This window comes from Mustela nivalis (genome assembly GCF_964662115.1).
Source record: "Mustela nivalis genome assembly, chromosome: 1".
Lineage (NCBI taxonomy): Eukaryota > Metazoa > Chordata > Mammalia > Carnivora > Mustelidae > Mustela > Mustela nivalis.
Window position 1 is genome coordinate 137,009,319 of NC_139020.1, and position 15,582 is coordinate 137,024,900.

Consider the following 15,582-nt stretch of genomic DNA (forward strand, 5'->3'; position numbering starts at 1 on the left):
ATGACTATGAGATTGATATCTCAGCTGAGATCAGGAGTCAGACGCTTAACCTATTGAGCCTCCCAAGTGCCCCTGATTTATCAATTTTTTAAACCCAGAGGGATGGTATAAGCATAGAACAAGATGAGTTATTTGAAAATCCCATAGAAATTCTATTAAAAAGCTTTCTTTGACAATTTAAGCTTGCTCTTTTGAATGGCTGTTTTTTTGGTCCTCTTGGTTTAAAAACAATTCATAGATGTTATTCATGTTTCTGATAACTAATTAAGCAATACAGAGACATTTTAGTGGAAAGCAACAATTTTCTGTCCAAATACCTTCTCTATACCAGCTTATTCCCTTGAAGCAAACTCTTTTCACCATCACTAAGTCCTTCTGTTGGTGTTTCTGCATAACACATTATATAGAATACTTAAACCTGTTTGTTGAATTGTTAGTATCTTTTGACTCTTTGCTATGAAATTTGAGGATGTAGCTTGTTTACCTACTCTTCATTCCCTTTTCCTCCTCCCAGTTAATGGTAGTTACATTAAAAAAAAAAAGTATTAGATGTCTTTCATAACTAAATCGTATATTTAAGCCATTATTTCTTATTCTTTCAATTTTCAACAGTATTTCTTGGTTCCCTACTTTGTAAAATGGAGATATTAATAACCTTCATTCTTTCTCCATCTTCTCAAACTGGTTTCAGTTAAGTACACTTAATTTTACACCTTGAAGGTTAGTAATATTTACATTGCATAGCACGACTACAGTGAATCTTCTTTGTGTTGTTTATAAGCAAAAGACATATAAATTGCCAGTGCATTTACTATAACAAAATATTCATTGCAAAACCAAATAGAACTTTACGATTAGATTTCCTACAAATCCAATATCATGATCTCTAGAATACCCAGTGGGTCATAACATTAGGCTAGATAGGTCCAATCTCTCTTTTTTCCCCCTGAACATTTGTTACTTCATTAAAATAGTTTTACATTTTAGTTGCCTTCATATTTGATCTATGGTTTTCTAACACAGGTGTTTTCTTTTTTTCTTTTCTCTTCTTTTCTTTTCTATTTTTAAAAAGATTTTATTTATTTATCACAAGTAGGCAGAGAGGCAGGCAGAAAGAGAAGGAAGCAGGCTCCCCGAGCAGAGGTCCTGCTCCCCCCCCCCCCCCCATGCAGGGCTTGATCCCAAGACCCTAGGTGCCCCCAACACAGGTGTTTTTCTTCTGGAATTTCTGGTTGTCTTTCTCCCCACCTCCCTTAAATAATGTGTCTTTATTATATTCTTAAGCACTCTGCAGTCCCCTCTGGGCTGTCTCAACCTGTTTAGTTTACGCCTGTCTACTTTATCTTCCAAAAATACACTGAAATTCTCATTTCCTTCTCTTGCTATTTACTCCTTTTTGCACTTTCAGTATTTTGCCTCCCTGTGCTTTTCTACCTGCTCTAAGTGGGGTCTTGAAGGAGTGGGAGGTGAATGTGTGTGTGCTTATTTTGCTATCATTAATCTGGACTTACTTGATTTAGTTTTGAAGTACCTATTTTTTTACTTCTGTATGAAATTCATAAAGGGTGTTCACCAATATCAGGTCTTTGAGATTTCTCATTTAATTATGGGCTGTATATACTTAAAAAAATATTTATTTATTTGAGAGTGAGGGTGACCCTGTATGGTTGGGGGGAGGGGCACCAGGAGAGAATCTTCAAGTCGATTCCCCACTGAGCATGGAGTCCTACATGGGCTTGATGCCAGGAACCATGAGATGATGACCTGAGCCAAATCCAAGATCTGACACTTAACTGACTGAGCTACCCAGGCGCTCCTGGGCTGTATATATTTTATGTGTATCTGAACACATCACAGAATCCATATTTGAAGGAATATGTTTTAAAGATAAAACAAATCCTAGTTGCCCTATTTATAGTATGGAAAATAAACCTCTTCATTTTATAAGATAGGAAACTAAGGCTGAGGGAGAAGATGCAGGTTTGAGTAGTCTTTTTATCCAAGAACTCTCAATTAATGGTAGAGCAGAATTAAAATGAAAGTTTTCTTGGTTTTGAGCTTACTAGTCTTGCTCAGCTTCATAATGTTTCCTCAGCCTTGAATCACATGGCTTAGAAAAGTGAAAATTGTGTTCGTAGCATGCAGTTCTTTCAGGAAATTGAAGCTAATCCTCTTGGACTATTAGTCATGTCTATTTCTTTATTTTCATTTGTTGTATTGAAAAAAATATGGAATGAAATTGTTTGATAGTAAATGTTTTTGTTCAGATTCTTATTTTTTAAGGTACTTTAGTCAACTATCATCCATTCACTATCACAGTAATTAACCGAATAGCAGGTATCCAGTTAGCAAATCCTCATATTTAAAAAGCAGAGGAGAAGAAGTGGGGTTTTGAGAATTTTTTTGTATTTGTTTTGACAAAGCCTATGTTTAATAATGCTGAATGATAGTTAAGACATTGCTTGGTCTTATTAAACAATGTAGCACTGTTAAGCCTTTGTGTGTGTGTGTGTGTGTGTGTGTGTATAAATAAGAGGTTAGGTGCAGTTAAAAATCAAAAGTTAAAAAATAACATGAGCACAAAAGCAGGTTTTTAAAAAGTTCTTTTTGCAATGCAATGACATTAAGATGATTATCCACATATTATTAGGATAGTTCTTGCAAAAGGGATAGTGTCAGATTGGAAAGTCTCAGTCTTCTCCAACCTAGAGGCTTCAGGGAGGAATACCATTTATATTTGGATAGCAGTTTCAGGTGTTAGAATGAGATCCTGATAATTCTTTCTTCACCAGTTGATTGGATCATTTAGAGTGCTTGGATTCATCTTAATAATCACTTTCCATCTTAGTGGGGATGTTCTAAATAAGAAGTTGGAATGATCTGTAAATAATGTGGCAAAGGTATCTAATTTAAACTACGAATTTTGGTTATTATCAGTTGTTCAATGAAGCTTTTTAAAAAAGATGTATTTATATTAGAGAGAGCGAGCTGGTGAGCCATTCAGAGGGGCACAAGGAGAGAGAGAGAGGGAGACCCCCTACAGAGCCTGCCATGGGGCTTGAGCTCATAAACCTGAGATCATGACTTGAACAGAAGTTAAGAGTTTGATGCTTAACTGACTGAGCCATCCAGGTGTCCTGGTTAGATGAAGTTTCTAGTGTTGCTTCTACAGGGTGTGTGTACTCTTAACGACCAATCCTTTTACCTTTTGTAGGTGCATTGCCAAAATCATGACAGAAGTTATGGCTTGGTTATTATTGTATATGATGATTTATATAGTATTAGTATTTTTTTTAAAGATTTTATTTATTTATTTGCCAGAGACAGAGGGAGAGAGAGCGAGTGAGCACAGGCAGACAAAGAGGCAGGCAGAGGCAGAGGGAGAAGCAGGCTCCCTGCCGAGCAAGGAGCCCGATGTGGGACTCGATCCCAGGACCTGAGCCGAAGGCAGCTGCTTAACCAACTGAGGCACTCAGGCGTCCCTATAGTATTAGTATTTTTTAAAAAGCATACAAATGGGAAATATTTGTGTTAAAGTATAACATTTTAGTGAACTATTAAGACAATAAAGACATTTAAACATAACTTTGTCTTTATTTTAAAGAATTCAGAAGGAACTTGCAGAGATTACGTTGGACCCTCCTCCCAACTGTAGGTAAGTACTTACAGATTTTTATTTATTTGTATCTTTTGTGCAAGGTATAATTGAGTGTTGGTCTCATGTATAACTGTTATTGTAGTTTGGTAAAACATCATTATAGTTTGAACTTAAATGACTGTGGAAGACAGTTATTGTTTCTGTGTAGAAATGGAATACTTATCAAGTATATTTGTAGAGGTATAGTGGAGTTGCAAACAGAATAATGCAATAACAATAAGATAATGAAATTATAGAGTAACAAATACAATTATCTTTCAGTGGAATAGGTGTGGGGGCCTTAATTTCTTTAATATAGAATAATAGTGTGGCTAAAATATTTGCTATTTGATAATTCACTTGTTACGTTGTTGAAAATTGATTTTTAAAAGGACCAGAACATTAAATAGTGTTTTTTCATGGTTTTCATTATTTCTTACAGTCCTCGGCTGTAGCTAATTAAGAATGGGTGATTTGAGGCAGCAATGTTAAATTTAAAACTCTCTCCTTTCTTCAATTTTCTGGTCAGGGTTTACTTATAAGAAGTAATAGTGTTTCCCTGGAAATGATTAATGATATACGGGTACATAGAGGAAGAGGAGAAAAATAACCTCCTACCTTATACTATATCTTGGGTCTGATGCAATAGTTGAAAGATCAGCTGTTGGACTATTATAAAACATTTCTTTCTATTTTGATACGAGGTCAGTGTTGGAACTAGGCCAACATGGAGTTTTCATAGTTTAGATTGGTATAGTCTTGTGGATTGAAGGCGAGAGGACAGATTACAGGGATATGTTGCTAATATTGAATGCAGGTAGAATTTATTGTTTGGTATGATTTCTGATTTCATTGATCTTATTTTTATGTGAAAGCAAAGATAGCAACTCTATGTATTAATGAAAGTGAGAATTTTGTGGATGGGTATTTGATACTTGGCTAGTTGAAAACTGTTTTGTATAGGAAAAATTCTAATAAGGTTTTTTATGTTTGTGGTGAATCTAATGTGGTTCTTTACACAAAAGTCATGTACAGTATATGCCCTTGGAATAATATTCAAAGAATGTTTTATTCAAATAGAACAAATATTTCTATGTTAAGTAAAACTGTTTAACCGTAAGACTTCTTGTCACACTTAAGACTGTTGTTGCATCAAAGACTTTTTCAGATGTCAAATCATCATTTAGGCTTTGGTCACCAGTTCTTGGAAATGGATTGATTTTGGAAAAACTCCAGTTTGAAACCTAAAATCTCTTGTTTCTTTTGACAGTATTAATTTTAATGGTTTGAATCTTTTTTAAAAAAATAGTTTCATCACATATATTATTTTTGTAATACTTTTACAACTTAATTGGTAAATATATGAACCTAGTTTATATACTTATTTGCTTAAATTTTATAAAGTACTGGTAAAATAAACTACTTTGTTTTAATGAGCTTGTTTAAGGCTAATTTTTTATAAATGGAATCCACATAAAATATTATTTGATGGTTAGATTGCAACTTTGTTATATATTATTTTCTAATACATTAGTCTAATTTAGTTTTGACTTATTACAGATAATAATTTAGCTTGATTAAACCAGTGTATTATAAACATGCATGAAAATAAGTGTGAGGAAAGGAATTACATAATGGCAATTATTTAAATAAACTAAAACCATTAATATTATTAATAATTAATAATTAATATATTAAAATACTTAAAGTAAAAAAGAAAAGTTTCTAATGTCTGAAATTTGGAGACTGACTTTTTCATTAAGCCATAGTTAATTATATCATTACTGGTTATGTAAACTCTTTATAAATGAAGGGTTTTAAAATGTGGATGTGACACATAATAAGCCCTTCAGAAAGTTTCAGGAAAGATACCTGCTTGGTTGCAGGGTTTTTTCCCCCCAGTTTTATTGAGATATGATTGATATATAACATTGTAGAAAAATGACCTACTTTGGTTAATTTGCTTGCTTGTGGGAATTTGCAAGGAAATTCATTTAATGTAATGAAGATTGGATAGTTAACAAGTTTGCTTTAGAAGCCAGGTCTGTGATTCAGTGGCTTTGACTCTTTTTCTTGATCCCCAAATAGTTGATTGAACTGTACCAGACAGAGATAAAGCTCATATCCACCTTCATGTATGTGGTGCTCCCCTTTGGCAAGCAAAGGATCCTCTATGTTGTGGCTGATTGAGAAGTGGTGATTAGTTCTACAAGCCCTGTGTACTTGCTACTTAATATAGATGTCAATGTGATTGTTAAGTGGATTACTGTGTGGCCTTTGGATTGTTTGGTGTCAAATATTTGATTGTGGTTTATAGTAAATCTGCCCATCTATATTTCAGTGGGAATGTGGTTACTATTTTCAGTAAGAGAAATCAGAGCATAATTTTTGTTTGACTTATTTTGGCACAAAGTTAGTAGTACTTTTGTTGTTTTTTAAAAAGTTCTGTGCTGCCTTTATGTGTGTCCTAATGACTGTAATGCATTAATTTATAGAAATATACTATATTAAAGTTATCTGCCTAATAGAAGGAGTCAGAATCACATTCCCCTAGTACCCTCTTTGTGTATTACATTTACCAGCACACAGGCCTGTCAAAATCCTTCCTCTTGGTTGCCTGGGTAGTTGTTAGCTCATTATTACAGATAAGATTATGTATGAGGGAACATCTCTGGGTTTACTTGTTTAGACAGAGTGGAACAGGTATTTTATCTGTTATTGTTGTCTCAGTGGGAGTGGTTGTGTGTCATATTCCACTTAGATTGTGGTTTATACTTATTTTCTGGAAGCTTAACAGACTAGTACAGCCCAGTTTTGTGTATTTGTCAGGTTAGAAATAGCATCTCTGAATTTTGGAGCATCTCTTATATGATGCCTGGTTAAACAGTTCTTGGAATTATATGGGAGGAACTAGTATGTATGTAAGTATTCTGTGAGTCTGTCATTTAGACATGTTGAGAATATGAAGTCTTTCTGAATTGTATCATTTAGAGTAGATAGATATGGTTATGTAAGGCATTTTTAGGGGAACTGCTGTGGTATTGTTTAATTTTTTTCTTTCAGGTTTTGAATGAACCTAAATACTATTTTTAGAGCATTCACAAAATAATAGGTTGAATTATTTCTTCTTATGGGAAACACTTGCCTACATATCTTTGAATTTTCTTTTTACTTTTTCTGTTGTCTTTAAGGTAAAAATGAAATTATACAGTTTTTAAGAAACTGGATTCAATTACCTTTTTTTTTTCATTACAATCTGAGTTTATGTTTAAAAACAAAACTTTATATCTAGAAAAAAGTTTCTGTTCATAAAATCATAGGGTCTGTAGGGCCATTGGCATAGAAAATTATATATAGTTTGGGTGAAATTTGGTTGTATATTTAGAATATTTCCTGTAAGTAGTAGAGTATATTTTGCTTGGTTTCAACTCTTATGGTGGATAATATAATTGACCCGTGACATTTGCAAAGGCTCTCTTCTGAGTCCTCTTAGATCCATAATGTTTTCATATTGCCAGCTGAGTTGGAGTTACTGGACTAGAATTGCTCACTACTTTAGTTCCTTGCACACCAGCTTAGGTGGATGGAGCCAAGAGAATTCACGTCATATCCCTACAGAGCCCTAATAGGTAAAATTGCTGTCCGTTGTAAAGGACTCTATGTCATGACTATCAGGATTCTTCACAAATTGTCAAAAGCACAGATCTTGAATCTGTAAATGTGCTGATATGTTCATTTCTGTTTCCTTGATGGTAGTGGGAAACTGGGAGTTAGCTAGAAAAATCTCCAAATTAAAATTAAAACTTTTGTCATCCAAACTTGTTCTTTTGTATTATAGGGAAACTAAATGCAAATTTTGTCATGATCTGGTACTGTCCAAGTTTGTATTAACTGCATGAGAATGGAAATGACAGAGATCCTTACTACTTTTTGAAGTAGAGACTATGATAAAATGACTCATTTGGATTTGGACTTATGATTTAATAATTGAGAAGTATAATCAGGAAATACTAAAAGAAGAGGATGTAGTTCAGTTATCCTAGCAGTTTTCACTTTTTATTGCTGTTTCAATGATCTACTCACTGAACACAGGCTCTGCTTTACTTTTATTTAAAAAAACTAATTGGCTTTACTGAGATGTAAATTAAAGTTTAAAATTCAGTGGCTTTTACTATATTCATAGAGTTGTGGAACCATTACAGTCAATTTTACAACAGTTTAATCACCCCAAAAAGATAACACCAAACCCTTTAATAGTTGCTCCTTCCCCATTTCCTCCCAGCTCTCCAACTCTAAGCCTTAGGTATCAGTCTGTTCTGTCTCTTACACATTTGCCTGTTCTGGATGTTTGTATTAATGGAATCATATAAAGTGTAGTCTTTTGTGACTAGCTTCTTTCATGAAGCATGTTTTCAAGGTTCATCCATGTAGTGTGGATCAATACTTTTTATCTTTTTGTCTCTGAATAATATTCCATTGTGTGGATATATTACATTTTATTTATCTGTTCATCAGTTGATATACATTTGGGTTGTTTCCACTTTTGGCTATTATGAATAATGCTTCTTTGAACATTAATGTATAAGATTTTGTGTGGACATATGTTTTCATTTGGGGGGTTTATACCTACAAGTAGAATTGTTGAGTCATAGAGTAACTATGTTTAACCTTTTGGGGAACTGCCATACTATATTACAAAGGGCTGTACCATTTTACCTTCCTACCAGCATTGTTTAGGAGTTCCAGTTTCTCCACAACTTTGGCAGTTATTCTTTTTGTCTCTCTTTTTGACGATAACCATCTTAGTAGGTATGAAGTGATATGTCATTTTCGTTTGGACTGGCATGCTCACTTCGGCAGCACATATACTAAAATTGTAGTTTTGACTGGTATTATCTTCATGAATATACTGATGATGTTGACCATCTTTTCATATGCTTTTTGGCCATTTTTATATCTTTTTGGAGAAAGGTCTATTCAAATCTTTTGCCCATTTTTAAATTGTTATTTGTCTTTTTATTGCTGAGTTGTAAGCATTCTTTCTTTCTTTATTTTGGATACAAGTCCTGTATAAGGCATATGATTCGCAAATATTTTCTCCTAATCTGTGGGTAGGATTTTTTTTTTCCCTTGTTAATAATGATCTTTGAAGGACAAAGTTTAATTTTTGTTGTAGTCTAATTTAGTTTTTTCTTTTTGTTGTTTGTGTGTGCGGTGTTTTTTCTAAGAAACCATTAACTAATCCGGTACTACAAAGATGTACACTTATATTTTTCTTCTCAGGATTCTTTAGTTTTAGCTTTTATATTTTGATCCTGATCCATTTGTGTATGATGTGAAGTAAAGGTCCACATTCATTTTTGTGTGTGTGAATACCCAGTTATGTCAGCACCATTTGCTGAAAACACCATTGAATTGTCTTGACAACTTTGTTGAAAATCAGTGAATCATAAATGAGAAGGTTTATTTCTGAACTCTAAATTTTATTCCATTGATCTGTATGTCTATACTTATGCCAGCCAGTACTGCATTGTCTTTTTTTCCCTCTTATTGACAGAGAATCTTGATTATTGTAGCTTTGCAGTAAGTTTTGAATCAAACTTTAAGTTCTCTAATTTTTCATTGTCTTCACTCATTAGTTAAGGTGTTGTTCCCGGTAAAGGAGAGGCCATGACTGGACATAAATCTAACCACTGTCTCACCTACTGTTGATGAGAGCCATTTAATAGTGGAAATTGTATTTTCCAGATCATAGTAACTGAAGTAGTATATAGGGAAAATGTATTTGTATGGGTTATTTTCTAAAACTGTATGACCGAAGGGGAAGGCATTGAAATAGAAATTGGGGATAGCAGTTATATAGGCATGAACTCTGTAAAGAATCTCCAGTACAAAAATGTAATTATTGCCACTAATTGTTTTCCTTTTTTGGTTATTGTGGTAATACTTGTATGACGTATTTAGCTATTCAGGGATTTTCATAGATGATTGTCATTTAGTTTTATCAATTCTTCCATGAGAATCCTGGGGTTAAGTAACTTGCTCGGAGTTGTACAACTAGTTGATTTGGATTTAAACCCAGGTTTTCTACTCTTCCATCCTTTATTGTTTTACATGTGTGACTAGATAGAAAAATGCATTTAAAATTACATTTGTGGATAGTCATTTGTGGTTCAGTAAAGAAAAAAAAAATCAACATGCAAGGTAATCCAAAATGTCATTTGTATTTTGTTTGATTTATATTTCTGAATTCCATGAAACAGTTGTTTGCCTTTAAAGCATTTTGAAAAGGAATTTTTTGAGTATACTGATTTCTACCACTCTCCCTTGTGTGTGTGTTTGTGGATGTATATCTTAGCGTTAGTATTCTTATTATTGGCACTTTCTCAGTAAAGAATTTCTTTACATTTAACAGTTCTTAACTCAATGTATGCAAATGTTTGCACTTTTAATGTGAAATTTGTTTTTCCCAGTAAGCCTGATTCTATGTCACCTTCCCCCACAGTTATTTTAGTATTTATTGAAGGCTTAATATTAGGTCTGGGGTAGGGCAATTGTAGGCTACAATAAGATATCCACTATAGTTCCTAATCCTAAAAATCTGGTTATAATTGAGAGATAAGACATATAGATGCTTGAGAACCAAGACTAGGGGAATGATGATACTCTTGACAGAAACTGCCAATATCGTGACTTCTGCAAATCCTAAGACTGATAATGCTTTCTTCTTTACTTTGGTTGCCCAGAAGCTAATAGCCTTCTTTACTTTTTGACTTTAGTAGTTGTAGAAATCTCAACTCTGATTGTATTTTATTTTCTTCCTCTTTCCCACAACTGTTTTTGAAGCCTGTATCTTCATTTTGTATTTTTATACTACATAAATTTTTTAAGCCACATCAGTCTTTTTGGATTGAGGCTGATGATTAATAAATAAACACTATGAATAACTGAAAGGTGATATAAATGTGTATTGGTTAGCAGAAGGCTGGAATGCCTCTTTTAAGGAGTCATTAAAATGACAAAATTTAAATATAATTGAGGACCTGTCTTAAATAGGATACTAAATTATTCATATCCCTCTTTCCTTTCTTTAGTACAGATAATTGAGGAATATTTTTATTCACTCCTAGGAGTTCTTGACTCCATTGCTGCAGTGTTGAGTGGTTTTGCATAGAATTTACGAAGACAAAAATCTTTAATATTTGAGATGCATTAAACGGTTAGAACAGCTAAAGAATTGTTTGGAATAGCACCTGCGGGTTGGATAGCCATGGAATTGCAGTATGTGTATAGTGTGACAGAGAATGAGAAAACATGGTCTTACCTTATATTCCATTGACATAAAGAGTTTCAAGCTTGTTTATGTTTTCATTTCTGTACTTCTTATGATTTTAAAGGTGTTCTTCCTTCCTGCCAAAAATATACGTATGTTTTCTTTTTGCCTTTACTTGAGGCTGACTTCGCTTGGGGCATAGTCAACATAGAACCTTAAGATGCTGTTACTTCAGTTGGGGAACTTCAGGTGTTAATTGTTTGCTGTCATGTACATTTACTTCAGAACGGAGCTTGGGGAAGACCTAACTATCTTCATAAAATCACCAAAATTTTTTTACTTTATTTCAAAATGTTAATTTTTAAAATATCTGCCTTTAATTATACATTTAAAAATGTTTATTTCTTAATAAAGAAAAATGTTGAGTGATAAAAGTGAGTTTTCTGCCCATTACTTGCTGTCTTTGAAGTTTTATTTCTTTTTTAAAAATTCTTTGCTATTTTAAGAGCAATACAAGAGTATGTCTGAAAAAACATGTGTTAAGTGATCACACTGAGAGTATATTTTATAAAAGGAACAGAACATTTTATCACTTATTTTATTTTGCCCAGTTTTAAGCTGGTTATTATTTCAGCTTTATTACTTAAGCTCCTAGATAGAAAGTGTCATATTACTTTCTTACATGTGATATTTTAATTCACATTGCTATTTTATCTTTTAAGTTGTCCTGAAAACTGTATTCTTTAGTGCACACAAAGCATTTCTTTACAGTGATTATTACATTCATCAACTTAAATATCTTTTATCAACTGTTATTGCAACTAACAAGTAAAATAGTCTTGTTGGTATATTTTATTTTGAGAATAATGGAAATTTTGATTTTTAAATTTATGTTTTCAACGGTGTGTTTTTTATTACTGTTTTTTGTTCATTTAGAACTTATTATTTAGAATGCTTACTTTAGAGACTTACTGGGATGCTTTAAAGGTGTAGCTAAATCCCCATTTGTGTGAAAGCAGCACATTTGCTCAGATGTATAATAGGCAAAGCTGTAAGCTCAAATTCATTTTTTTTAAAGATCATTTATTCATTTGTTTATTTGACAGAGGGAGAGAGACAGTGAAAGAGGAGGGAACACAGGCTGGGGAGTCAGAGAGGGAGAAGCAGTCTTCCTACTGAGCAGGAACCCCATGCAGGGCTTGATCCCAGGACCCTGGGATCATGACCTGAGCTGAAGGCAGACGTTTAATGGCTGAGCCATCCAGACACCCCTCAAATTCATTTTCTATTCCAGTCCTTAGAGTGTAAAGCGTCTCTGCACCTCTGACCTGTATGGAAGATGAAGCATAGTAATAATGTGAAATGACCAAAAGGAGAGGCATAGCTCTCACACCAGGAGCCAAGGTTCCTGCCGTGGCACCTGCTGTTCCTTCCAACCAGAATCTAGCACTTCCCCTTCTCCTACACCCACCACACTGTTGTCAGTTCTCCTGATGCTTCATGTTACAACTGATTTATCTATTTTACCCACTTGGAAGAATGCTCTCTTCAGTTTCTATATTTCAAATCCTAGTATTTAGTTGATGTTCATTGTACCTATACGTGAATAATTATATTAGGGAACTGACAACAATTGAATGCTTCCAGTGTTTGGGGCTGTGTGCAGAATGCTTTGCCAGCATTAACTCTTTTCATCTTTATGACTAACTTTGAGTATCTACTAGTTTTAGACAGTACTTTATAGATGGAAGAAAGGCTTAGAGCGATTAAGTAACTTGTCCAAGGTCACACAGCAAGTAAGTGGCAGAACTAGGATTTCAGCTTTGGCATTTCTGACATTAGAGGCCAAGTGTTTTTAGACTTTGCTATGTAGGTCTTCCATTTGCAAAATAGATACAGGTGAATCTTTCTAGAATAGCATTGCTCCAGTAGAACTTTTTTGCTATGATATAAGTGTTTTGTATGTGTGTTGTTTAGTACAGTGGCTACTAGCCATATATGGCTGTTTAGTACTTGAAAGATGGCTAACCCCAGTTAGTAAACGAACTCCTAATTTTGCTTAATTTAAATTTAGATAGCCGGATGTGATTAGTGACTATTGTATTACACAGCATGGATCTAGAGAACTTCTCAAGCTTAAATTTATGCTTAATTTCAATTTTAGGTAAAATTTGACTTTTTAAAATTGTGCTTGTAGTTATGTAATTATACTGCATAAGTATTTGTCCCCCTTCTCTCCTCTCTTCCCACCAGCGACCATTATATTCTGTCAGGAATTTTTAAATACTGCTGTTTTTAGATCATCACTTTCGTGCCTATAGTTAAGTAAAAGACCTTTATGAATATTATAAAGTATTGGGTAAATATTTATTTTTAACTTTTTAACAAACTAAAAGCAATATTGCAAATCATTGTTTTTAGATGGATTCGTAATATATTGAAACTGGAAAGCATATGGTCTGGCACTCTCAAGCCCAGAGAGAAAATGGTACTTCCCATGTGCAGTTTAATGAGAAAGCCAGGACTAGTATTCAGTTCTGAGAGTTCAGTGTATTGCTTATTTCAGTGATAGAATGGATATGTCTTATGCACTCAGAGAATTTAATTATAATTAATGCAAACAAGGAAAATGGAGAATTCTTATCCATGATTATGAAGTCCATTTGACAGGTACTGGAGTTATTTTGTCTGGAGAAGTTAAGGGGCCACCAGAGCTGTGTTTTAACTGTTTTCAGAGCCATAAAATGGAGGAGAAATTAATTTTACTCTTTGTGATTATAGGGAGTAAAACTAGCACTGTTTGGTTAAATTAGAAGGAAACCATTTTCTTCTGGAGAGAAAGTCTTCATTTTCAGTTAGAGCTGTCCAAAGAGATAGCAGATGACTTCATGAGGTAATACCTGCTTAATCTCTAGAGGAATTATAAATGAATCTGTTTGCTTATTTCAGAGGGATTTTTCAGGTGTCAGATGTGAAGTAGTACTAGAATGGTATTTCTCAGTTGCTGGACCGTAGGCAAATGAAGTATTTTTTTATCACCTTTGTCCTCTTCACCTATAGATTGTGACTTGTTTTTCCTCTTATTTATGTCCTTTTGGAGTATGTAGCTTGTGATTTACACAGTTTATTGGCACATGTAAAACAGCTTATTTATTTGTTATCAGTTCCATACCTAAATTAGTAAGTGAGGTTTTTATTTTCTTATTTACTCATAACTTTTAAATTTATAAGAAAAGGACAACATATGAAGAACATGAGGAAATAGGAACCTGGCATGGGGTTTAGGGACATAAATTAATATCCATCAGTTTGATATTATTACATGTTATTTCATAAACACCACTTCTCAGACATAGTCAAGAAATAAAAATATTACTTTTAATAAACTAATAAAAATTAAGTTAATCATCTAATGCAAATTTCTTGAGTAATTATTTGGTCATATACATACCTTCAAGTCTATCAAACTATGTAACAAACTGGAATCCTCATGGTTTCCCCCTCTTCCCTTTGATTCTGGAAAGGTATTATTTTCATTCTTAGAAATTGAATAAGGGTTAATGAAGAAAATTTGTGGAGTTTTTTTGGGATTTTTTTTAACATAAACATTCCATGATCTAGTAAATCTTAGGATTAAAAGAAAATTCAAAATTTTAAAGATTTCAAATGTGAATACACTAAAAAAACTACCATTGCTCTTTATACATACATGTGGACTGCCTGCTTCACTTATGACCACTGATTGAGACATTTATTTTAGCATTTTGGTCCAATATTATGAAAAGATAACTGTCATTCATGTCTGTAGGCTAGGGCAAAATTCTGTGGTCTAATGCATCAGAGCAGAATGATCTAAGACCTGCATCCAAGTGGTGAACTGAAAGAAGGTGACAGATTCAGCTGCAAGTGCTGGAGGATAATCCTTGCCTGAAGCTAGGACTGTTTCTGAAGAGTGGCAAGACTGCTTATTGTTTTCAGCAATTGACATTATGGTATTAGGCCCAAGTTAGCAGGCAAATGGAGTAGTCTTCGGATTTCAGGTGGCAAAGTAGTAAGGGGTTCTGCAGATCGGGACTGGTACTAATCTGAGCCTACCAGGGCAGCAGAAGATGGCCTAGAATCTGGGAAAGTAGAACTATAGAAGCCTGAGAGTTAACCACCTTGGGTAGGGTAAGGCAGGATGGAATAGGAGGAGTCTCTGTTAGTTCTTTTTGAATTAACATGTTCTCCAATCTAAAATGAAAGATTTGCCCTTCCTTGCAAAGCCCTTGTGCATCACCTCAGTAAATATCTGGCAACAGCCTGGTTTATAAATGATGTTACACTGTGTTATGATCCTCCTTTGCCAATAATTGGGATGTGAGGTAGGAGAAGGGACAGACAGGTTTTTTTTTTTCCCCCAAAGGAATATTTTATTACCTTATAGAAATACAGTAATAGTAATTCTTAAGTCTAACAATATACCCTTGGTTTAATAACTAAAGAGGATTAATTTTTTTTAAAAAAATATTTTATTTATTTAAAAGATTTTATTTATTTATTTGACAGAGAGTGAGAGATCACAAGTAGGCAGAGAGAGAGGGGGAAGCAGGCTCCCTGCCGAGCAGAGAGCCCGATGCAGGGCTTGATCCCAGGACCCTGGGATCATGACCGGAGCCGAAAGCAGAGTCTC

The 15,582-nt window shown here is 33.9% G+C and overlaps 1 protein-coding gene across 1 annotated transcript in view; it reads left to right on the forward strand.

Moving 5' to 3' along the window:
• Positions 1-15,582, forward strand: part of UBE2E2 (ubiquitin conjugating enzyme E2 E2) — a 373,264-nt gene that overhangs the window by 13,370 nt on the left and 344,312 nt on the right. Inside the window, exon 3 of the mRNA XM_082686694.1 lies at positions 3,605-3,655. Within this exon, the coding sequence (XP_082542820.1) occupies positions 3,605-3,655 (51 nt within the window). The remainder of the gene's footprint in view (positions 1-3,604; positions 3,656-15,582) is intronic.